General features: G+C 43.7%; 1 protein-coding gene and 1 long non-coding RNA gene across 2 annotated transcripts in view; one reads left to right on the forward strand and one right to left on the reverse strand.

Moving 5' to 3' along the window:
• Positions 1-2,741: 2,741 nt before the first annotated feature.
• On the reverse strand, positions 2,742-14,631 carry LOC139234080 (uncharacterized). Its single transcript, XR_011588266.1, has 2 exons — positions 14,579-14,631; positions 2,742-6,128 (listed from the first exon to the last, which is right to left on the reverse strand). It is a non-coding gene; the product is annotated as an uncharacterized lncRNA (long non-coding RNA).
• Positions 14,316-24,563, forward strand: part of LOC139234079 (tetraspanin-3) — a 60,864-nt gene continuing 50,616 nt past the window's right edge. Inside the window, exon 1 of the mRNA XM_070865005.1 lies at positions 14,316-14,553. Within this exon, the coding sequence (XP_070721106.1) occupies positions 14,491-14,553 (63 nt within the window). The 5' untranslated portion in view covers positions 14,316-14,490. The remainder of the gene's footprint in view (positions 14,554-24,563) is intronic.

Below are 24,563 nucleotides of genomic sequence, written 5' to 3' on the forward strand. Positions count from 1 at the left end.
TCTCAACTCAGCAATGCACCCAGAGAGGCACCGCTAAGTTTGTGGTCATGGCCCCTCCAAACCGTGGTCTAGGATCCACGTGGACTTTGCGGGCCCGTTTCAAGGCAAAATGTTTTTGGGTGTTGTGGATGCTTATTCAAAATTAATTGAGTGTGTAATAATGTCCGTAAGCACGTCCACTGCCACCATCGAAAGCCTCCGAGCCATGTTCACCACGCACAGCCTGCCGATGTCCTAATCAGCGACAATGGGCCGTGCTTCACCAGTGCTGAATTCAAGGAATTCATGACCCACAATGGGATCAAGCACATCACATCTGCCCCGTTCAAGCCCGCATCCAACGGCCAGGCAGAACGGGTAGTCCAAACCATCAAGCAAAGCTTGAAATGTGTGTCGGAAGGCTCCCTGCAGATCCGCCTGTCCCGAGTCCTGCTCAGCTACCGCACCAGACCCTACTCGCTCACCAGGGTTCCCCCAGCTGAGCTGCTCATGAAAAGGGCACTCAAAACAAGGCTCTCTCTTATCCACCCCGATCTCCATGATCACATCGAGAGCAGGCGGCATCAACAAAACATGTACCATGATCGCGCAAACTTGTCACGCGATATTGAAGTCAATGATCCTGTATTTGTACTCAACTATGGACATGGTCCCAAATGGCTTGCTGGCACTGTCATAGCCAAAGAAGGGAGTAGGGTGTTTCAGGTCAAACTTGCTAATGGACTAACTTGCAGAAAGCATTTTGGACCAAACCTAACTGCGATTCACAAACAGCCACGAGCAACCCGAAGAGGACACCACCAACTTCGACCCTCCAACATACAAGTGGCAACCGACATCACGATCGACCACAAAGCTGAACTCACCATCAGCAGCAGCCCGGCAAGGCCAGCTGCCCAACAACCCAGCGAAGAACTAACCAACTCACCCACACCTGCATTTGTACTGAGATGATCGACAAGGGAGCAAAAAGCCCCAGATCGTCTCACCCTGTAAATAAGTGTACTGTTGACTTTGGGAGAGAATGATGTTATGTATGCAACCCTAAGTAACCTGTATCATACTGCCACCAGAGGGCATACCTGGTAGAGTCCCAAGGGATCCCAGCATACCTTGGGAGCACTATATATGCAGGCCTCCCATGCTGTACCAGCACTCTGGAGTTTGAATAAAGGAGCTAAGGTCACATTTACTCAATGTCTACAGTACTCAGTTACATTACTTTATTATGAGCATAACAAGAACGATAGATTTTTGGATATTAAGGGAATTAAGGGATATGGGGCCAGTGCAGGCAAGTGGAGTTGAGGTAGATCAGCCATCATCTCATTGAATGGCGGAGCAGACTCGAGGGGCCGATTGGCCTACTCCTATTTATTATGTTCTTACTTCTGTGAAACTTTTGGGACTTTGAACTGCCTCTGATGATTTCAACTGTCTTCTGCACAAAAGGAAATAAAAGGGCTTGTCTTGGACGTTCACCTACAACCAGTCACTGGGAGTATGCTGTATTGTGACCGACTGCCAAGGATCAAAGCGATTGTCTTGGCTCCACTTGCTCACGGATTTCTCCTTCCTGTGTTAGTGGCAGCTGCTTCACACATTCCCCCTCTCACCCTGCTGCTACATCTTGGATCACAACTTGAAAGCTCAGAGAACGGTTTCCTGAAGATTTCTTTTTTAAGCTTCATGCACCTTCCTTTTTTCCCATTTGAGACAAAGATTTGAAGCAGCTGGAGTTCTCTCCGCAGTAGAATGAGGGGAATAAATAATGGACGCGTTTGAAGTGTGCGGAAAAAAGTGGAATGCCGGAATGGACCATAGAAAAAACGGAAGATAATCATAGAAATTTACGGCACAGAAGGGAGGCCATTCGGCCCATTGCGTCCACACCGGCTGAAAAAGAGCAATCCAGCCTTATCCCATTTTCCAGTTCTTGGTCTGTAGTCCTGTAGGTTACGGCACTTCAAGTGCACATTCAAGTACTTTTAAACTATGGTGAGGGTTTCTGCCTCTACTATACTTTCAGGCAATGAATTCCCCACCATCCTCTGGGTGAAAAAAGTTCTCCTCAACTCCCCTCTAATCCTTCTATCAATTACTTTCAATCTATGCCCCCTGGTTATTGACCTCTCTGCTAAGGGAAATAGGTCCTTCCTATCCACTCTATCTAGATACCTCATAATTTTATACACCCCAATTAAAATTTCCCCTTAGCCTCCTCTGTTCCAAAGAAAACAAATCCAGCCTATCCAAGCATTCCTCATAGCTAAAATTCTCCAGTCCTGGCAACATCTTTGTAAATCTCCTCTGTCATCATAGGCAGTCCCTCGAAGTGAGGATGACTTGCTTCCATGCCAAAAAGGGATGAGTTCACAGGTGTTTCAATGAAGGGCCTAATATTCCAGGTCCTGAACTACATCCTGAAGGGTGGAAGATGCCTGTGCACACCAGCCACCACATGGGCTTGACAGAGCTAGGTCTTGGTCCAGTGGCAAAAATTACCCAAGACTAACTGGACACCAGCTCTGCTGCACAAACCAAGCGCGCACACATTTCGCATTGAGGGCTGGCCCGTGAAATCTGTCCCCTCTCGTGCAATCACATCTTTCCTGTAATGCAGTACTCTAGCTGCAGGGTTTCATTTCTGGTAGCCCACTGTTTAACACATTTAAACAGATTAATAGCTGCATTAAAACATTACATGAAGGAACTTTACGCAAATGTTCCGGCAGAAAATGTAATTTCACAAGGTTTTTAATTACACTTAACAAGGTGCAGTACACACATATGACCAGCAGAGTGCAGTGACCATGAAGCAAAGCAAAAAAACAGACAGCGGAATTTTACAATACCGTCAGATGTCCTGTGGGATTGCTTACAGTAAATTGGCTAACATGCTGTTTTATAATGACAGAGACATGTCACGCACAATGTCTGTTACTAAAGTGAAGTTGTGTTTGGCCTCCCCTTTAAGGACTCAAATTCTAAATCCTGTAAAGAAATACAACTTTGAAGACAATTAAAGTTTCATTATTGTTGGTGAGGGAGGTTTTCAGATTGGAATGTGTTATGTCTCTAGAGGCTCTGATAATGACTCCACGAGGCAATGTGTTGTACTTGAATTGCAGTGACCTTAGTCCTTTATTTATAACTCCAGAGTGAGGATCACACATGGTGGCCTGCCTTTTATACTAGGTCAGGCACACCCGTACAGGTAACCTGCAAGTCTCCCACTGCTGTGCCTTTTGGTGGCACACCTTGTGATAGTGCACACAGTAACCATGTAGGATACATGACAGAATGCACTTGCAAATTTCAGGCTCCAGATCTGGTTTTCTTTAGTTCTTGGTTTTTTAAGATTGCTTTGAATCGGTACCAAGCTGTGGAACTTTGAAGTGTAGAAGCTAGAGTATGATGCAATTTCTCAAAATTTGGGGAAAGTTGAAGGATATGTCATAGAATCTTACAGCACAGAAGGAGGTCATTCGACCCATCGTGCCTGTGCTGACTCTTTGAAAGAGCTTTCCAATTAGTCCCACTCCCCCGCTTTCCCCTTGCAAATGTTTCCTTTTCAAGTATATAATCCAATTCCCTTTTGTAAGTTACTATTGAATCTGCTTCCACCGCCCTTTCAGGCAGCGCGTTCCAGATCACAACAACTCGCTGCGTAAAAATTTCTCCTCACCTCTGGTTATTTTGCCAATTATCTTAACTCCGTTTCCTCTAGTTACCGTCCCACTCTCCAGTGAAAACGGTTTCTCCTTATTTACTCCATCAAAACCCTTCATAATTTTGAACCTTTATTAACTTTCTCTGCTCTAAGAAGAATTCTAACTTCTCTAGTCTCTCCACATAACTGAAGTCCATCATCCCTGGTATCATTCTGGTAAATCTCCTCTGCACCCTCTCCAAGGCATTGACATCCTTACCATAACTTCCTTGCTTTTGTACTCTATGCCTCGATTTTTAAAGTCAAGGATTCTATAAACTTTTCGAACACCGTTATCAATTTGTCCTGCCACATTCAACCCCCAGTTTTTCTGTTCCTACACCCCCTTTAAACCCTACACCAATGCTGGAGATTTCCTTACGGGGTTTATAGAATCATAGAATGATAACAGTAAGGAAGGACATTCGGCCCGTCGAGCCCGTGCCGGCTCTCTGCAAGATCACTTCAGCTAGTCCCACCTCCCCACCCTTTCCCAGTAGCCCTGGAATTTTTTTCCTTCGGGTACTTATCCAACTCCCTTTTGAAAGCCGTGATTGAGTCTGCCTCCACCACCCTCTCAGGCAGCGCATTCCAGATCCTAACCACTCGCTGCATAAAATTTTTTTTTCTCATGTCGCCTTTGGTTCTTTTGCCAATCACCTTAAATCTGTGCCCTCTGGTTCTCGACCCTTCTGCCAATGGGAACAGTTTCTCTCTATCTACTCTGTCTAGACCCCTCTTCATTTGGAACACCTCTATCAAATGTCGTCTCAATCTTCGCTGCTCCAAGGAGAACAACCCCAGCTTCTCCAGTCTATCCACGTAACTGAAGTCCCTCATCGCTGGAACAATTCTCCCTAAAGGACGTGGAGCTTATGCTTGTCAGAACCGCCAGACTGGACCTCAGTTTAACGTCTCTTCCAAATGATGGCACCTCTTGCAATGAAGCACTCCCTCAGCACTGCACTGAAGTGTCAGCCTCGATTATATGCTCAAGTGCTGGAGTGGGACCCGAAAGCACAATTTTCTGACTCAGAGATGATATGTGCACAGTTTTGGTCTCCTTATCTAAGTAAGGATATACATGCCTTGGAGGTGGTGCAACAAAGATTCATTAGATTGACCCCTGGGATGAGAGGGCTATCTTAGGATGAGAGATTGTGTAGTATGGGCCTGTACTCTCCAGAGTTTAGAAGAATAAGAGGTGATCTCATTGAAACATACAAAATTCTGAAGGTAATTGACAGGGTAGATGCTGAGAGGTTGGTTCCCCCTGGCTGGAATGTGTAGAACTAGGGGGACACAGTCTCAGGATATGGGGTCAGCCATTTAAGACCGAGATGAGGAGGAATTTCTTTACTCAGAGGGTTGTGAATCTTTGGAATTCTCTATCCCAGAGGGCTGTGGATGCTGAACCGTTGAATATATTCAAGGCTGAGATCGATAGATTTTTGGACTGCAGGAGAATCAAGGGATATGAGGATCGGGCGGGAAAGTGGAGTTGAGGTCAATGATCAGCCATGATCTCATTGAATGGTGGAGCAGGCTCGAGGGGCCGAATGGCTGGCTCCAGCTCCTATTTCTCATGCTACCAACTGAGCCAAACTGACGTAGGTTTAATAATTTCCTTGTAAATTTTGGCATTTGCTTTATGTCTTAATTTTATTACTTATCTTATTTTCAGTCGGTAGCCATCGGTTTAGTGGGGAAACCGACATGACAGCTGAAAACATTTTCAAAAACATTTGGGGGGACCCTTCTCGTGACTCCTCGTTTGTTTTCTTGGATTCATATATCATTAATAGTTTCTCGCTGGCAGGTTTGTCCAGCTGATGCGTTGCAGTCAGAAATTTGCTAAATGTGTATGTGCTCAAAGTGTGATGCCAAAGTGAGACACGGGCAAGCATTTACAGAGTGATGAAACCCTTGTGGCACTGCTTATGCTGAGTCAGAAGATAGGCTGTTTTATAACTGCAGGAGTGTTATCAATAAAGTGCGATGAGTAAAGTTTGACAGGAAGTAAGTGTGACACTAACTGGGATTGTGTGCTATACATGAGACAATTGTTTAAAAAAAAAATTCATTGCTGGGACGTGGGCGTCGCTGGCAAGGCCGGCATTTATTGTCCATCCCTAATTGCCCCTTGAGAAGGTGGTGGTGAGCCGCCTTCTTGATCCGCTGCAGTCCATGTGGTGAAGGTGCTCCCACAGTGCTGTTAGGGAGGGAGTTTCAGGATTTTGACCCAGTGACGATGAAAGAACGGCCGATATATTTCCAAGTCAGGATGGCGTGTGACTCGGAGGGGAACGTGGAGGTGATGGTGTTCCCATGCGCCTGCTGCCCTTGCCCTTCTAGGTGGTAGAGGTTGAGGGTATGGGAGGTGCTGAAGGAGCCTTGCCAAGTTGCTGCAGTGCATCTTGTAGATAGATAGATAAACATAGGCATTATTGTTTTGAGTGCTTTTTTATTTAGAATTGTAATATACATAGAAAAAAAAAAGAAATTGCATTTATATAGCACCTTTCACGACCTCAGGAAGTCTCAAAATGCAGGGCCAAGAAAGAAAGACATTAAAACATATTTGTATTATCAGGGAATAAGACATATTTACTGTCAGTATAATGTCACGTACACAGAGTGCAAGGGATAAGGTGACTCCTTTTCTCATTGGTTTTCCTCCCCTCTCCTGCTGCTCTGGCATATTTTTCAAGCGTCTGTACCTCGTGCGCAAGTGTTTGCAGGCTATTCAACTATGGAGAGCATCACAGCCAGGCCCGAGTACCTGTCCTCACCCAACAGAAACTTTCCAACAGTGCAATCTTTACTGATTTTTTAGCCCCTACTTAGATCAGAAGTGTTGAGATCAGTTTTAGCTACCCTAGTTAAGATCATGTAATTCAGTACGGTCCAGGGATTAAACTCGAGGACCTTCAGGGTGATATGGCTTAGTGCACACGAGAAGACTGTCTCAACATCAAAGCACATGGTCTTAACTACCATTTTTATCATAGCCTGTATTGGTACCAACAAGCCGAGTGACATTGCTGCTTAGTAATGTTTCATAGAAACATAGAAAATAGGTGCAGGAGTAGGCCATTCGGCCCTTTGAGCCTGCACCACCATTCAATATGATCATGGCTGATCATGCAACTTCAGTACCCCATTCCTGCTTTCTCTCCATACCCCTTGATCCCTTTAGCCGTAAGGGCCAAATCTAACTCCCTTTTGAATATATCTAACAAACTGGCCTCAACAACTTTGAGGCAGAGAATTCCACAAGTTCACAATTCTCTGAGTGAAGAAGTTTCTCCTCATCTTGGTCCTATAAATGGCTTACCCCTTATCCTTAAACTGTGACCCAAGGTTCTGGACTTCCCCTACATCGGGAACATTCTTCCTGGAGGCTTCTACTTGATATTCCTTTTGAGTAAGATAACATGATTCCAGGGTGTGGCATAATAAACAGAGGGCCCAACCTCAGTGTGGCATTCTCCCTCCTATACGTTTCTCTTTCTGCCACCACCCCTACCAAGTCCGAAGACCAGCAATTCCCAATGCTAAAAGGAGCAGAGATGGCTAAGAGAAGATTTGATAGAAGTATTTAAAATCATGAAGGATTTAGATAAAGTAAATAAAGAGAAACTGTTTCAAATGGCTGAAGGGTCGATAACCAGAGGGCACAGAACTAGAGGCGACACGAGGAAAAACTTTTTTACACAACGAGGGGTTAGGATTTGGAACGCACTGCCTGATAGAGTGGTGGATACAGATTCAATAGTAGCCTCCAAAAGGGAATTGGATAAATTCTTGAAAGAGAAAAAATAACAGGGATACAGGGAAAGAGCGGGTGGAGTGGGACTAACTGGATTGCTCTTCGAAAGAGCCTGTGCAGACTTGATGGGTCAAATGCCTCCTTCTGTGCTGTACTAGTCCATGACTCTATGAATGGAATCTACCCGATGAAAATGGCATTGACTTAAAAGAACCTGAATTTCTATCGCAGGTTATCACGTCTGCGGGACATTCCAAAAAGCACTTTGCAACCAATGGGTTATTTTAAAAGTTTTGAACTGCTGTTCTGTAGGCAAACATGCCAACTAATTTGTGCACAGCAAGGTCCCACAAACACAAAATTAATGAATGTTGGTTGATGGAGGAATAGGGTCAGGTTGTTGGGTTCCTTGTCCACCTGAGCAGAGCAGATGTGGCGTGCTGTCTGAAGCTCTGATATTTAAGCACTCCCTTGGTATCAGCCCACTTTACGTGCTCAAGTCCGTAGTGGGGCTTGAACATAAGAACATAAGAATTAGGAACAGGAGTAGGCCATCTAGCCCCTCGAGCCTGCTCCGCCATTCAAAAAGATCATGGCTGATCTGGCCGTGGACTCAGCTCCATTTACCCGCCCGCTCCCCATAACCCTTAATTCCCTTATTGGTTAAAAATCTATCTATCTGTGATTTGAATACATTCAATGAGCTAGCCTCAACTGCTTCCTTGGGTAGAGAATTCCAGATTCACAACCCTCTGGGAGAAGAAATTCCTTCTCAACTCGGTTTTAAATTGGCTCCCCCGTATTTTGAGGCTGTGCCCCCTAGTTCTAGTCTCCCCGACCAGTGGAAACAACCTCTCTGCCTCTATCTTGTCTATCCCTTTCATTATTTTAAATGTTTCTATAAGATCACCCCTCATCCTTCTGAACTCCAACGAGTAAAGACCCAGTCTACTCAATCTATCATCATAAGGTAACCCCCTCATTTCTGGAATCAGCCTAGTGAAACGTCTCTGTACCCCTTCCAAAGCTAGTATATCCTTCCTTAAGTAAGGTGACCAAAACTGCACGCAATACTCCAGGTGCGGCCTCACCAATACCCTGTACAGTTGCAGCAGGACCTCCCTGCTTTTGTACTCCATCCCTCTCGCAATGAAGGCCAACATTCCATTCGCCTTCCTGATACCTGCTGCACCTGCAAACTAACTTTTGGGGATTCATGCACAAGGACCCCCAGGTCCCTCTGCACCGCAGCATGTTGTAATTTCTCCCCATTCAAATAATATTCCCTTTTACTGTTTTTTTTTCCAAGGTGGATGACCTCACATTTTCCGACATTGCATTCCATCTGCCAAACCTTAGCCTATTCGCTTAACCTAGGTAAATCTCTTTGCAGCCTCTCTGTGTCCTCTACACAACCCGCTTTCCCACTAATCTTAGTGTCATCTGCAAATTTTGTGACACTACACTCTGTCCCCTCTTCCAGGTCATCTATGTATATTGTAAACAGTTGTGGTCCCAGTACCGATCCCTGTGACACACCACTAACCACCGATTTCCAACCCGAAAAGGACCCATTTATCCCGACTCTCTGCTTTCTGTTAGCCAGCCAATTCTCGATCCATGCTAATACATTTCCTCTGACTCCGCGTACCGTTATCTTCTGCAGTAACCTTTTGTGTGGCACCTTATCGAATGTCTTTTGGAAATCTAAATACACCACATCCATCGGTACACCTCTATCCACCATGCTCGTTATATCCTCAAAGAATTCCAGTAAATTAGTTAAACATGATTTCCCCTTCATGAATCCATGTTGCGTCTGCTTGATTGCACTATTCCTATTTAGATGTCCTGCTATTTCTTCCTTAATGATAGCTTCAAGCATTTTCCCCACTACAGATGTTAAACTAACCGGCCTATAGTTACCTGCCTTTTGTCTGCCCCCTTTTTTAAACAGAGGCGTTACATTAGCTGCTTTCCAATCTGCTGGTACCTCCCCAGAGTCCAGAGAGAATTTTGGTAGATTATAACGAATGCATCTGCTATAACTTCCGTCATCTCTTTTAATACCCTGGGATGCATTTCATCCGGACCAGGGGACTTGTCTACCTTGAGTCCCATTAGCCTGTCCAGCACTACCTCCCTAGTGATAGTGATTGTCTCAAGGTCCTCCCTTCCCACATTCCCGTGACCAGCAATTTTTGGCATGGTTTTTGTGTCTTCCACTGTGAAGACTGAAGCAAAATAATTGTTTAAGGTCTCAGCTATTTCCACATTTCCCATTATTAAATCCCCCTTCTCATCTTATAAGGGACCAACATTTAATTTAGTCACTCTCTTCCGTTTTATATATCGGTAAAAGCTTTTACTATCTGTGTTTATGCTTTGCGCAAGATTACTTTCGTAATCTATCTTTCCTTTCTTTATTGCTTTCTTAGTCATTCTTTGCTGTCGTTTAAAATTTTCCCAATCTTCTAGTTTCCCACTAACCTTGGCCACCTTACACGCATTGGTTTTTAATTTGATACTCTCTTTTATTTCCTTGGTTATCCACGGCTGGTTATCCCTTCTCTTACTGCCCTTCTTTTTCACTGGAATATATTTTTGTTGAGCACTATGAAAGAGTTTCTTAAAAGTCCTCCACTGTTCCTCAATTGTGCCACCGACTAGTCTGTGTTCCCAATCTACTTTAGCTAACTCTGCCCTCATCCCACGTAGTCCCCTTTGTTTAAGCATAGTACGCTCGTTTGAGACACTACTTCCTCACCCTCAATCTGTATTACAAATTCAACCATACTGTGATCACTTATTCCGAGAGGATCTTTTACTAGGAGATCGTTTATTATTCCTGTCTCATTTCACAGGACCAGATCTAAGATAGCTTGCTCCCTTGTAGGTTCTGTAACATACTGTTCTAAGAAACAATCCTGTATGCATTCTATGAATTCCTCCTCAAGGCTACCCCGTGCGATTTGATTTGACCAATCGATATGTAGGTTAAAATCCCCCATGATTACTGCCATTCCTTTTTCACATGCCTCTATTATTCCCTTGATTATTGTCCGCCCCACCGTGAAGTTATTATTTGGGGGCCTATAAACTACGCCCACCAGTGACTTTTTTCCCTTACTATCTCTAATTTCCACCCACAATGATTCAACATTTTGTTCATTAGAGCCAATATCATCTCTCACAACTGCCCTGATATCATCCTTTATTAACAGAGCTACCCCACCTCCTTTCCCTTCTTGTCTATCTTTCCGAATTGTCAGATACCCCTGTATGTTTAATTCCCAGTCTTGGCCACCCTGCAACCACGTTTCTGTAATGGCCACCAAATCATACCCATTTGTAATGATTTGTGCCATCAACTCATTTACTTTATTTCAAATGCTGCATGTGTTTAGGTAAAGTGTTTTAATACTAGTTTTTAACAATGAATTTTAGTTTTCACCCCTCCTGCAGCCCCTTTATATTCATACATATTGTCCCTTCCTATCACCTTGTGGTTTACACTTACCCCAGTGCTATTCTGCTCTGTTGCCTCCTGCCTTATGCATTCTTTCTTGGGGTCCTGTTCATCTGCGCTCTCACCCACTCTAACTAGCTCAGAACCCTCTCCTGGGTTCCGAATACTCCTCGCATTGAGGCACCGAGCTTTCAGGTTTGCCTTTTTATTACACTTTGACCTTCAATCTCTGATTCAGAGGTGAGAGTGCTACTCCCGAGGCAAGCTGGCATGGCTAAGTTTAATCCACACCACATTACAGGAAATATGTGATCGCACTGGAGAGTTTACAGAGGAGATTTACGAGGATGCTGCCTGGACTGGAGAATTTTAGCTATGAGCAAAGATTGGATAGGCTGGGTTTGTTTTCTTTGGAACAGAGGGGGCTGAGGGGAGACCTGATTGAGGGGTATAAAATTATGAGGGGCCTGGATAGAGTGGATAGGAAGGACCTATTTCCCTTAGCAGAGGGGTCAACAACCAGGGGGCATAGATTTAAAGTAATTGGTAGGAGGTTTAGAGGGATTTGAGAGGAAATGTTTTCACCCAGAGGATGAGGGTCTGGAACTCACTGCCTGAAAGGGTGGTAGAGGCAGAAACCCTCACACATTTAAAAAGTACTTGTATGTGCACTTGAAGTGCCATAATCTACAGGGCTACGGACCAAGAGCTGGAAAGTGGGATTAGCTCTTTGTCGGCCGGTGCGGACACGATGGGCTGAAATGGCCTCCTTCCGTGCTGTAAATTTCTGTGATTCTATGAATCATTGTCTTGTAAATTGTGTATGTCTTTTTTATATTACAAGCCATATTTGCAGAATTGATCCTCAGCTTAGCGCAGTAACCAAGAAGGCAGCCAAAAGTTGACACAGGATTGCTTTTGGTTGCAGAAATAGTGCTTAAGTGGGGTCGACTGCACCCCATTAATGTAAAGTCATCTTTAAAATTGTAGCATCGACACTTTGGTAAGCACGAGTCAGGAAGTCCAAACCGGACAGAAGGCTGGACTGGCAGAGTTTAGGAATAGCTCTATTTAATAAAAATTGTATTAAGGTAAATCATTTCACTTGAATTGAGTGACCCCAACATTCGACTGGTATCGGGGATATCTTTATTTAAATGCTGATTGCTTTGCCTGAGGGTAGCACTGAATTTCATTTCAAGCCTCCAGTTTTGCAGCTGCAGGAACAGTTTGAAGAGGATTTGATGATGTGGCGCATTCAGATTTTACAAGCTTGTCGGTGCAAAACCAAAAACTGGTTTGCACCAATGTTAAACCTGTACTGTAAACTCTACGCTAAGCCTCAAGTTAATACAAATCCAAGACCTCCTCCAGGATGTCTTGCTCATCTTGCTTAGCCCGAACAAGGCTTCAGTTGTAGTGTGACTGTCAACCCCAGCCAGCAACACAAGGACAAAGAAAACCAGATAATTAACAATCGAACACCCAGGTATTTGGGGCCCATTTAAAAAAAGACTTGCATTTATATTGTGCATTTCGTGACCTTAGGACATCCTAAAGCACTTTACAGCCAATGAAGTACTTTTTGGATTGCAATCACTGTTGTAATGTGGGAAACACAGCAGTCAGTTGCACACAGCAAGCTCCCACAAACAGCAATGTGTTAATGACCATATAATCTGTTTCTTGTTATGTTGATTGATGGACAAATATTGGCTGGGACAGCGGGGATAACTCCAGTGTTTTTAAATCCATTCATTACAGAATAGCAATTAACAAAGGTAACAGAATGCTGACTATAGGGGTAAAATCACCAGTATAAAGCCATGCTGGAAGTGAGTTCTTTCTAAATTCATTCGCGGCATACGGTCGTTGCTGGCAAGGCCGGTATTTATTGCCCATCACTAGTTTGGTTGCGGCAAGTTGTCTTCTTGGACCGATGATGTCCATGTGGTGAAGGTGCTCCCACAACGCTGTTAGATAGTGGAGCACTCCCTCAGTACTGCACTGTGAATATCAGCTGTATTATCTGCTCAGGTCTGTGGAGTGGGACCTACCCCTCCCCTTTTATAGGGGCCACTTGTAAGTTATGGTTTTAGTGCCGAAACCTCCCCCTCCCCCCAAAAAAAAACCCAAAAAACAAAAAAGGACCTTGACTGAACTGGTTAATTTTGTTTCCAATGGAAAGAGTTGTGGAGTGGGACCTAAAACCACAACCTTCTGACTCAGAAGCAAGAGTGATACCAACAGAGCCAAGGCAGACACATTTAATGTAAAAGGAAAATACAATGACTGATGAAATAAAAATGGGCAGGTGGTCATTCTTAAGTCAGCACTTCAGAAGAGGATAGAAAACTGTTAAAGCAACCAAAAAAAAAATCAAGGCAGCAAAACCTATAGAATCATAGAACGGTTACAGCACAGAAGGGGGCTATCCACTTAACTGAAGTCCCTCATCCCTGGAACCATTCTTTCAGATGAACACAGGACACCTGAAGAACCATTCTTGTAAATCCTTTCTGCACCCCCTATAGTGTGGTACCCAGAATTGGACATAATACTGCAGTTGAGGCCGAAACAGTGTTTTATACAGGTTCATCATAAATTCCTTGCTTTTGTACTGTATGCCTCTATTTAAGAAGTACAGGATCCCAAAAGCTTTTTAAAAAACGCCCTCAACCAAACCCCTCTCTCACCACCACCACCACCACCACCACCACCACCGCCGCCGCCCTTCAACGATTTCGGCACATATACGCTCAGGTCTCTCTGTTCCTGCACCCGCTTTAGTTTATATTGCCTCTCTTCATTGCTGATAATTGAATGCAGGTTGTATCAATTTGTACCGCGAGTGGTGGGCGCCGGAGGGACTGGAGTGCATCATCATCCCCGGCAATCAAATTCTAATTTGATTTAAGTTACTGGCAAAAGTTTAATTTGATGAATGTATTGGTTTTAGTGCCCCCTCCCCTTTAATCAGCGGGGACTTGTATTAAAGTTTGCCATCTAATTTACCCCTTTAATAAGGGGGCATTTGATTTACAGGTGCAACTAAAATAGTTGTACCAATTTGCACTGCAAGATAAATGAAAGTTGCACTGCAAGGTAAATGCAGGTTGCATCAATTTGCACTGCAAGGTAAATGCAGGTTGCATCAATTTGCACTGCAAGGTAAATGCAAGTTGCATTAATTGGCACTGCAAGGAAAATCCAAGTTGCACTGCAAGGTAAAATGCAAGTTGCACTAATTTGGACACTGAAAGGGATCATATGCCAGTCAGCTGCTCGCTCATGACAAGCAGGCCGGGACGCAAGCGTGCAGACAGCTAGCGCTGACGTAATGCTTTGGTGACGCGGAGGTCACGTGGGGGCGCTGGCGAGTTCCCGGGTTCGGCTGCCGTCGCGAGCACTTGTCGGCGGCCGTCGCTCGCTGAAGGCGCGTAGGCCGCAGTCTCCAGCAGCAACCGGCACATACAAACATCCACACACACATACACACGGAGGAGGGCGACTTAGAATAAAACTCGCGTTGCAGCGATGGGACAGTGCGGGATAACGTCGTCGAAAACGGTCCTGGTGTTTTTGAACCTGATATTCTGGGTAAGTGGGTCAGCTGCGGGCTTACCGTCTGTCGGGCGAAGGCACTGCGCCGTCTCCATGGCCGCCTGCTCCTGCAACCGAACCTGATGACCGGAAATGGGAATGCGCGTTGATCGACGTGGCGCCCGGCCGCCTAATTGGTCGGGACTGCCGTCGCTAGGCAATGGGGGCGGGGGTTGGCGGCGTGAGGTTCGGGTGTGCTCCATGGCTGTAGTATTGCAGCTGTGGCAGGTTGTCAGGAGCTGCCACACGGTGGAGCAAAGGAAGAATAGATCCGTATAAAATTCGGCATTATTAAGTCGCTTTTGTTTTAAAATTGCTTGCAAATTTATATTTTTGCAACATTTATTTTTAATTTGTGGTGAACCATGCCATTTTTGTGTAGATGTCTTTAAATATTGCCATGTCCTTTTTAAAACCCCAAATATATCATTTTAAATTTTTCTTTTATAAAGCGTTGTTTAATTTATGGATTCTAGCATTCCTAGTTTTTCTCCTGTATCGTTGTTGGATTCTAGCATTTCTTGTTTTTCTCTTTTATTGTTGCTGGATGTTTATTTTAAATAAAATAAGTGAATTGAATAAAATAATATGGGCAGATATTTTTATATTGAAAAGTTTTTTTGTCATGAATTGAACAATACATGGTTACCTGCTCTTCCTCGGAAAATTCCTGCAGTAAAGCGCTCTTTTTTGGGGGGGAGAAAGAAGGCTGGATTCGAAAACCAGGATGAAAATAAGTCTGACCAGCTCCATTTTAAATGATTCATAAGCCAAGTTAGATACAGTTACTGGGTAATTCTGTACAGTGTCCTTCTGTATTCAGTGCCTCCAGAGAGGCTTCAATAATGCAGAGGCTCTTTATTCAGACTTGAGCATAGATTGGAAATGAGATAAATTCTAAAGCCTTACCAAGCTGAATATTTAACTTAGTACTTTAACTGCTCCTAACTTTAAATTTATAATAACTTCTGAACAAAATGACATGCTACAGTATGATTGAAAAATAGTTGAGGTGAGTCCCCCATATGCATACAATGCCACCCTAGGTGTTTCTTGGACTGCATCAAATATCTTGCAGACAAGTTCATTTAATTTGTTTAAATACAGTTTAAAAAAAAAAAAATTAAATGCCTGGTTACATATTTAGTGCATTTATATGTTGCAACACATTTAGGGCTGTAATCCACGGAATTTAGAAGGTTAAGGGGTGATTTGATTGAAGTTTAAGAAATTAAGAGGTAATGATTGGGTAGATGCAAGAAACTTTTTCTGCTAGTTGGGGAGTCTAGGTCTAGGGGACATGGCCTTAAAAATTAGAACCAGGCCTTTCAGGAGTGAAGTTAGGAAACACTTCTACACACAAAGGGTGGGAGAAGTTTGGAACTCTCTTCTGACAACACCAATTGATGCTAGGTCAGTTGTTTAATTTTGAAGCTGAGATTGATAGAATGTTGTCAATCATAGGTATTGAGGGATTGGGGCAAAGGTCAGAGACTTGTCACAGATCAACCATGATCTCATTGAATGGTGAACAGGCTTGAGCAGCTAAATGGCCTCTTCTGTTGCTATATTCCCATGTAACTGATGCTTCTAAATGTGCTAATAGTTGTATTTTAGGGATGAGCAATAAATGCTAGCCTTGCCAGTGAATCCCACATCACAAGAACGAAAAAATTAATTCCTTATTTACCTGTATCTCTGTTATGCACAAATAATTATGTAAAGGGAAAATTGTTGGAACGGTATGGACTTGTTGAAAGACTGATTGTTTATCCTGTTTGTTCAGTTTTGGTGAACAAAGATTGTGCTTGAAAGAAAATTGAGTTCCAAGCATTTGATACTTACATTTAGTTTGCAATGGAAACCAATTGGGATATGCTTCACTATCTAATTTGGGCAGATTCTCTTTCTGCTTTTGTCTCACTGACTGAAGCATGTGGCAATCTTGAGAGCATAGAATTTAGATCAATGGGAAGTTTTGGTTAAATTCTTGCTATTTAGAGTTTTCTTCAGGTGTCCTGTGTTCATCTGAAAAAATCAACTTTGTAGGCTGGAACTTCCAGGCGTGCAATGGCTTTTGTTTGTATCTACTCACTGCTGAACAACTTCATTTAAAAAAAAAAAAGTTTTCCTCCAATTGCTTGGAAGTATTGCAAATACAGGTTGAATCTCCTTTATCCAGAACCATTCCCGGGTGTCACATGCGCAGAATTCCGACATGAACAAATTGAAGTCTTCCCTTGCTGCCGACTCCTGCAATTGCTGGCCTGACCCTGCGATCCACTGATACGCCCCCATGATCTCTCTGCCGCACTCCCAGCCCTGATATGCCCTTGCTCAGTATCTGTACCATCCAATTTAACGTGACCGCCCCTCGTCCGGAAAAATCCCTTATCCAGAACAGGCCAGGTCCCGCGGGTTCCGGATAAGGGAGGTTCAACCTGTATGCATATTTTTAGGATTTCAGCTGATTGTATACTGTGTGACGCGTAGTGCGAGTACAACTCCAGTTCCCAGGTAGGGATGTACTCCTTTAGTGACCAGGAATTAAATGAATCTTCCTACTTGTAAATGTCTTTCAACAATACCAAGCAGTGCAGCATCCAATGACAACTACTTGAATTTCCATAGTGCCTTCAACATAGTCAACCATCACAAGGTGCTTCACAAGGAGTGTTATCAAACAACATTGGACACTGCCACATGAGATATTAGGATAGATGCTTATCAACTGTGGCTCAGTGGGTAGCACTCGCACTCTTTCGCCTGAGTCAGAAGGTTGAGAGTTGAAGTCCCACTCCAGAGACTTGAGCCCAAAGTCAAGGCTGACACTCCCGGTGCAGTGCTGAGGGAGTGAGACAGGTGCTGTCTTTCGGATAAGCCGTCTGCTCTCAGATGGACAGAAAAAATCCCATGGCACTATTTTGAAGAAGAGCAGATGAGTTGCCCCAGTGTCCTGGCCTATATTTATCCCTCAATCAACATTACAAAAGCAGATTATCTGGTCGTTATCACATTGCTGTTTGCTGTGTGCAAATTGGCTGCCGTGTTTCCTACATTACAACAGTGACTACACTTTTTTAAAAAAAGTACTTCATTGGCTGTAAAGAGCTTTGGGACGTCCGGTGGTCGTGAAAGGCGCTATATAAATGCAAGTCTATCATTAAGTCTTGCTTTCTTTGCATTTGACAACTGTGACTTTAGGAGACGATTCTTTTCTCCGTTAATGGGATCTTGAGTTTTGAACAAATAAATTTGCTTCCAAGGCTGTGGCTTGTTTATGCAATAAATGAGAAATCGAACTGCCCATTAGCAAAAATTCATGACTCTGTAAAGTGTGTGCCATTAATTGCAGTAGTAAAAGGAACATTTTGTAGAATCTACAATCAAGGTCTGCAGAAATACGGCAAGTATGGAATTGCCACGTGCCAGAAATGGTTTCTTATTTTTGAAATTGCTTTCTAAAGACAAAATAAAGATGAGGGGAGGGCTTTTGGCCCATCCTTCCATAGAAATTTAACACACTTTCCCACTCCTGCATTGCAGCATCTGACGACAACTTGTATTTATATAGCACCTTTAATGTAGTAAAGCATCCCAAAGTGCTTTTCAGGGGTGTTATCAAACCAAGTTTGACACTGAGCCACACAAGGAGATATTGGGACAGATAAGCAAAAGCTTGGCCAGAGGTTAGATTTTAAGGAGCGTTTTAAAGGAGGGAGGAGAGGGAATTTCGGAGTTTTCTATTGAATAACGTGAGGTTTTGCCTCCAGCACATACCCAGAAGACCATTCCCATTATTGATCATTCCTTATGTGCATTTTACATTGTCTTGCGGCCGTGCTTTAAACTTGAATTGAAGGTCAGGGAAAAAACTTATTCTCGTACCTCCGCAAAGTGTCTCGAGATGTGCTTCTGCGTTAAAGGTCCTGTGTAAAGGAAAGTTGTTGCATATTTTACTTAGTATCTTTATACTTCTTTAACATTCTATCTTGGTTATTCCCTTTCTCCATTTGACATGATGCCTTTTTTGACTTCTATGTATTAGTTATAGCATTTCATGAGACCTCGATTTTAGAATTCCCATTCTTGTTTTCAAATCCCTCCATGGCCTCACCCCTCCCGACCTCTGTAATCTCCTCCAGCCCCACAACCCTACGAGATATCTATGCTTCTCAAATTCTGCCCTCTTGAGCATCCTTGATTTTAATCGCTCCACCATTGGCGGCTGTGCCTTCTGTTGCCTCGGCCCCAAGCTCTGGAATTCCCTCCCTTAAACCGCTTCACCCCTCTCCTCCTTTAAGACACTCCTTAAAACCTACCTCTTTGACCAAGCTGTTGGCCATCTGCCCTAATATTTCCTTACGTGGCTTGGTGTCGGATGACTTCTGATAACGCTTCTGTGAAGTGCCTTGGGATGTTTTACTACATGAAAGGTGCTATATAAATGCAAGTTGTTCCTTGTTGTTCCTTCCTGGGGTATAATTCTATGGGTATGCATTCCCCTTTGGCATTGATATTGACAGGTGATCATTATTCATTTGAGACTTGAGGGTGCGTTTGCCACAAGCTATTTGTCTAGGGATGCAGCAACCTTACCTGATGATCATACTGGTGCTTCTAGCAAGGACGGATGAACAGTGATCAGCAACAAAGCTTGGCTGATAATTCCACCCTACCCACGTCATTTCCCTTTATCCTTGCTGCTGCTACCTCAGCTGAGAAATAATTGAGCACAGACCTGCGATCAGACGAGGGGATTCTGAATTGCCTCATTATTCATCAGATCAACTTGCTGAGCTGCTGCGGAGCTGAATTTAAACCTTCTCTCGGCATTTCCTTTTGTCACTGGCTCCAGCTGCAGATTAACCATAATGTTTAATTATGCAAAATGACAGCATGTATGGTCTTTGTGCATTTATGCTCCCTGTTATCAAGTGACAGCTCAAAACGAATAGATTCTAAGAGATGACATTTTGGTGTCTACAAATTGTCGCTCGAGGTTCAAAGTTTGGCTTTCCCTTTTTAGTAATGCATGCTATAGTTATAAGCGTGAAATTTGCCCGTTTAGTCCCTCATCCTAATCATTGTTGCTTTGCAGATTCTCAAATATTAATCTGAGCAAAGGCTGCAGTTTTCTATCACTACATATAACTTAAAATTGCTGTGAATAGATACTTTGACCTCTTCCTCAATCGGCTGCACAGACTAAAAATGCTGATGTTAGCAATGTCAGTGTCTGTGCCCCCATAAAACACACATCTTCAGAATGGATGTGAAATTTTTCAGCAGATACCTTTTTAAAGCCGGAGCTGCTTAAGCCTATACCTGTGGGTCATTTTCAGCCCTTGGAGTTTGACCCTCGCAGTCCAGGCTGCAGAGTCATAGTTGAAGTTGTATTTCTTACTCGCTGGTTTGTGCTCTTTTGGACTTTGTGCCTGAATGTTTGGAACGGGCTGTTCTTGGTATTGGTGCACCTCCTTAATCAGAACACCTAGGTTTGTGAGAAATGTAAATATAAAAAGACTTGTATTTCTACAACCTTTCATAACCTCTGGACGTCCCAAAGTGCTTCACAGGCAATGAAGTACTTTTGAAGTGTAGTCACTGTTGAAATGTAGGAAACTAATGTATGGAAATTAATAGGAACATTGATGTGACCCTCAAGGCTTCATTATATTTACTTAAAGTAGTTTGCAAAAACAAAGCTTGCACAGACCTGCTTTAGTGTAAGCTGTGGCTCAGTTGGTAGTACCCTTGCCTCTGGCTCAGAAGGTTTTGTGAGTACAAAATCTAGGCTGACACTCCAGTGCAGTACTGAGGGAGTGCTGCACTATCGGATGAGACATTAAACCGAGGCCCCATCTTCCCCCTAAAAGATCTGATGGCACTATTTCAAAGAGCAGCAGGGGAGTTATCCCCGATGTCCTGGGGCCAATATTTATCCCTCATTCAATATAAAAACAGATGACCTGATCATTATCGCATTGCTGTTTGTGGAAGCTTGCTGTGCGCAAATTGTCTTCCGCATTTCCTACAGCGACTGCACTTCAGAAAGTACTCATTGGCTGTAAATCGCTCAGATGTCCAGTGGTCATGAAAGGTGCTACATAAATCCAAGTATTGAAACTATTTTTGGGGGGTAAGTTATCAGTTTAAAATTTAAATTTTTTAACCATGTATCATCTGCAAATTCTGGAAACTGCCGCCTTTATCCAAGAAAAGAATGTGCGCCGAGTTCTTGGAAAGCTGGATTTCTTGTCATGCCAGTCCCAGCTGTCTTGGGTCACAACTTTGCAATGCATTGTATTTCTGTAAACATGAAAGTGAAGTTTCTTAAATGTTCAAACATGGAATAATTCTGATGCTAATCTTCAATCAGTTCTGATGTTTAATTAGAACCAGATGTGGTAGTTAAAATGTGAATGAAATCTGTTGAGTTGAATATTTTTAATGAATTTTCTACTTGCAGTTCAAACTAAATCAGATAGTATCCTCCTCCACATAATTCCTGTGTCGATAAGATGGATGACGGTGACATTTTGAGAAGTTTCAAGTTCTGGAATTGAAGCATAGTGACTGAATGTACAGACTGTACTGTGATTGGAGATATAACTACATAAACTCCAGCATGCATAGTACAAGTGTGAAATGATTATTTCTTCCCCATACCACTTGCATAGGCCCCAGTCAAAGGCAGAAGTCTGACCTGCTCAGCCATCTGTCTAGCTGTTGGGTGAGCTAGAGCAGACCAGCAGTGTTTTTTGTCGATGCTTATTCCTTTTTTTTTCCCCCTCCCTCCAACCCCCAATAAAATGCACTTCTCAAGTGTCAACCAGTGGCTCAGTTGGTAGCTCTCATCGAAATCATAGAAAATTACGACACAGAAGTAGGCCATTCGGCCCATCATGTCTGTCAGTCGAAAAAGAGCTACCCAGCCTAATCCCACCTTCCAACACTAGGTCTGTAGTCCTGTAGGTCACGGCTCTTTTAAATCCACATCCAAGTACTTTTTAAATGTGGTGAGAATTTCTGTCTCTACCACCCTTTCAGGCAGTGAGTTCCAGATTTCCACCAGCCACTGGGTGAATTTCTTTTCCTCATCTCCCCTCGAATCCTCCTACCAACATCCTCTGCCTCCACACAGACCATCATTTTGGTCCCTAATGGGCCCTACTCTTTTTTTTTCCTTTGTTATCCTTGGTGCACTCATAATAAAGGATGAAACTGAGTATTGTGTACAATGAGCAAGTGTGACCTTGGCTCCTTTTTAATAAGACTCCAGAGTCCCGGTACCTCGTGGGTGGCCTGCTTATATGCCATGCTCCCAAGGGATGCAGGTTACAAGGGGTTAAATACATAACAATGCTCTTTCTCTTTATGTAATTATAAAGCATCTTCGGGTTTTCATTGATTCTATTTGCCAGTATTTTTTCATGCCCTCTCTTGCTTTCCTAATTTCCTTCTTAATTTCAACCCTACACTTTCTATATTCCAGGCTTCCCTTATGCCTTATCTTACCTTCCAGGGGCTCTAAGTTTGGCAGTTCTACCCTTTTTCTTTGTGGGAACATGTTTACCCTGAACTCCATGAATCTCCCTCTTGATTGCCTCCCACTGCTCTGACACTGATTTACCTTCAAGTAGCTGTTTCCAGTCCACTTTTGCTAAATTACTTCTCAACTGTGTAAAAGGGGTCTGTCCTCCCCCAATTTAGAACTTTTACTCTTGTTTTATCTTTGTCCTTATCCATAATTATGCTTAAAAATAATTGAATTATGATCACTACCACTAAAATGCTCTCATACTCTTTGCACCTGCCCAGCTTCATTCCCTAAAATGCAATCCAGAACTGCTCCCCTCCCACCACACCCCCCAGCCTCTTACTGGGCTTGCTATGTTTTGGCTAAAAAAAGTTCTCCAGAATACAATCTAGGAATTCTGTGCCCTCTCTATCTTTTACACTGATATTATCCCAGTTAATATTGGGGTAATTAAAGCCCCCCACTATTACTGACCCTATTGTTTTTGCACTTGTTGGAAATTTGCCTTCAAATGTGCTCTTCTAGCTCCCTCTGACTGGGGGTCTATAGTACACTCCCAGCAGTGTGATTGCCCCTTTTTTTGTTCTTTAGTTCAACCCATATGGTCTCATTTGATCATTCTAATGTATCATCCCTTCTCACAGCTGTAATTGCTTCTTTAACCAATACTGCCACCCCCTCTCTTTTTTAAACCCCCTCTCTTGTCTGAAAATGCTGTAACCAGGAAGGTTGAACTGCCCTTTCAGCCATGTCTCAGTAATTGCTATAATATCATACTCGCATGTGTCTCAGTGCCCTTGGCTCGTCTGCCTTATTTCCTGACTCCTTGCATTAAAGTATATACCATTCAGCACTGCCTTGTTTATTTTCTAGCCTTTGTTTCCTCTGCCTTCCAATCTTGCTTACTAATTTTCTGCCTTCCATCTCCTGCTTTGCTTCTCTCCCTCCTTCTTCTACTCTCTGGTTCCTATTCCCCTGCCAATCTAGTTTAATCCCTCTCTCATAGCACTAGCAAACTCCCCCGCAAGGATATTGGTCACTGCCCTGTTGAGGTGCAACCTGTCTCTGGCTTGTACAAGTCCCACCACCTCCAGAAATGGTCCTAATGCCTCAGGCATTTAAAGCCCTATGTCCTGCACTATTTCTCAGCCACGCATTCATCTGCTTTATCCTTCTATTTCTGTACTCCGGAGCATGTGGCACTGGGAGTAATCTGGAGATTACTACCTTTTTGAGGTCCTGCTTTTTAATATCTTTTCTAGCTCTCTAAAATCTGCCTGCAGGCCCTCGTCCTTCTTTTTCCCTATGTCATTGGTGCAAATATGGACCACGACCTCTGGCTTTTCACCCTCCCCCCTCAGTGTCCTGCAGCCATTCAGTGACATCCTTGATTCTAGCACCAGGGAGGCAACATACCAATCTGGAATCATATCTATGGCCGCAGAAATGCCTGTCTGCTCCCCTAACTAACTAATCCCCTACTCCCATTGCTCGTCCGTTCTCTTTCCCCCCCACCCCAGGGCAGCTGAGCCACCCATGGCGCTGTGGACTTTGCTCTGGCTGCACTCCCCAGAGGAACCACTGCCCTCAAGTATCCAGAACTGAAAACTGGTTAGCGAGCAAGATGCACTTGGGACTCCTGGTGGTCCTCCTTGTCTGTCTGGCGGTCACCCGTTCCCCCTCCGCACACTCTTGAGCTGCGGGATGACCTCTAGAAACATGCTATCCACGAAGATCTCACCCTCACGGATGCTCTGCAGTGACTCTAGCCACCGCTCAAGCTCCAAAACCCAGAGCTCGAGCAGCTGCAGCTGGCGACACTTCCTGCACATGTGATCATCCAGGCCACGAGAAGCATCCAAGACTTCCCATGTGGCATGTACATTCCACAGGATTGAGCTGCCCTGCCATGCCTCTATTTAATAGACTATGAACTTAGTAGAAATAAACTTAAGTTTTTAAAAAAAAAACACTCACCAGCTACTTGCCAATCAGCTCCTTCCCTTGTGCCACCATCACTTTATTACTCTGATGTCGCACTTTCAAATTATGTCTCTGTTGAGTCGCTCCCGCTTTGGTCTGCCTCTGGTCTCGGGCCTGCACTTGCCGCGCTATTTATTTACTCAACCTGGTCCGCCTCTAAGTGAGAAGCTCCACTCTGGAGATTTGAGCGCACAAATCTAGGCTGCCATTCCCAGTGCAGTACTGAGGGAGTGCTGCACTGTCGGAGGTGCCGTCTTTCAGATGAGATGTTAAACCGAGGCCCCATCTGCTCTCGGGTGGATGTAAAAGATCCCATGGCACTATTTCGAAGAAGAGCAGGGGAGTTATCCCCGGTGTCTTGGCCAATATTTAATCCCTAAATCAATGTAACAAAAGCACAGATTATCTGGTCATTATCACCTTGCTGTTTGTGGGAGCTTGCTGTGTAAATTGGCTGCTGCGTTTCCTACATTACAACAGT

The sequence above is a fragment of the Pristiophorus japonicus genome, chromosome 21, assembly GCF_044704955.1.
Source record: "Pristiophorus japonicus isolate sPriJap1 chromosome 21, sPriJap1.hap1, whole genome shotgun sequence".
NCBI lineage: Eukaryota > Metazoa > Chordata > Chondrichthyes > Pristiophoridae > Pristiophorus > Pristiophorus japonicus.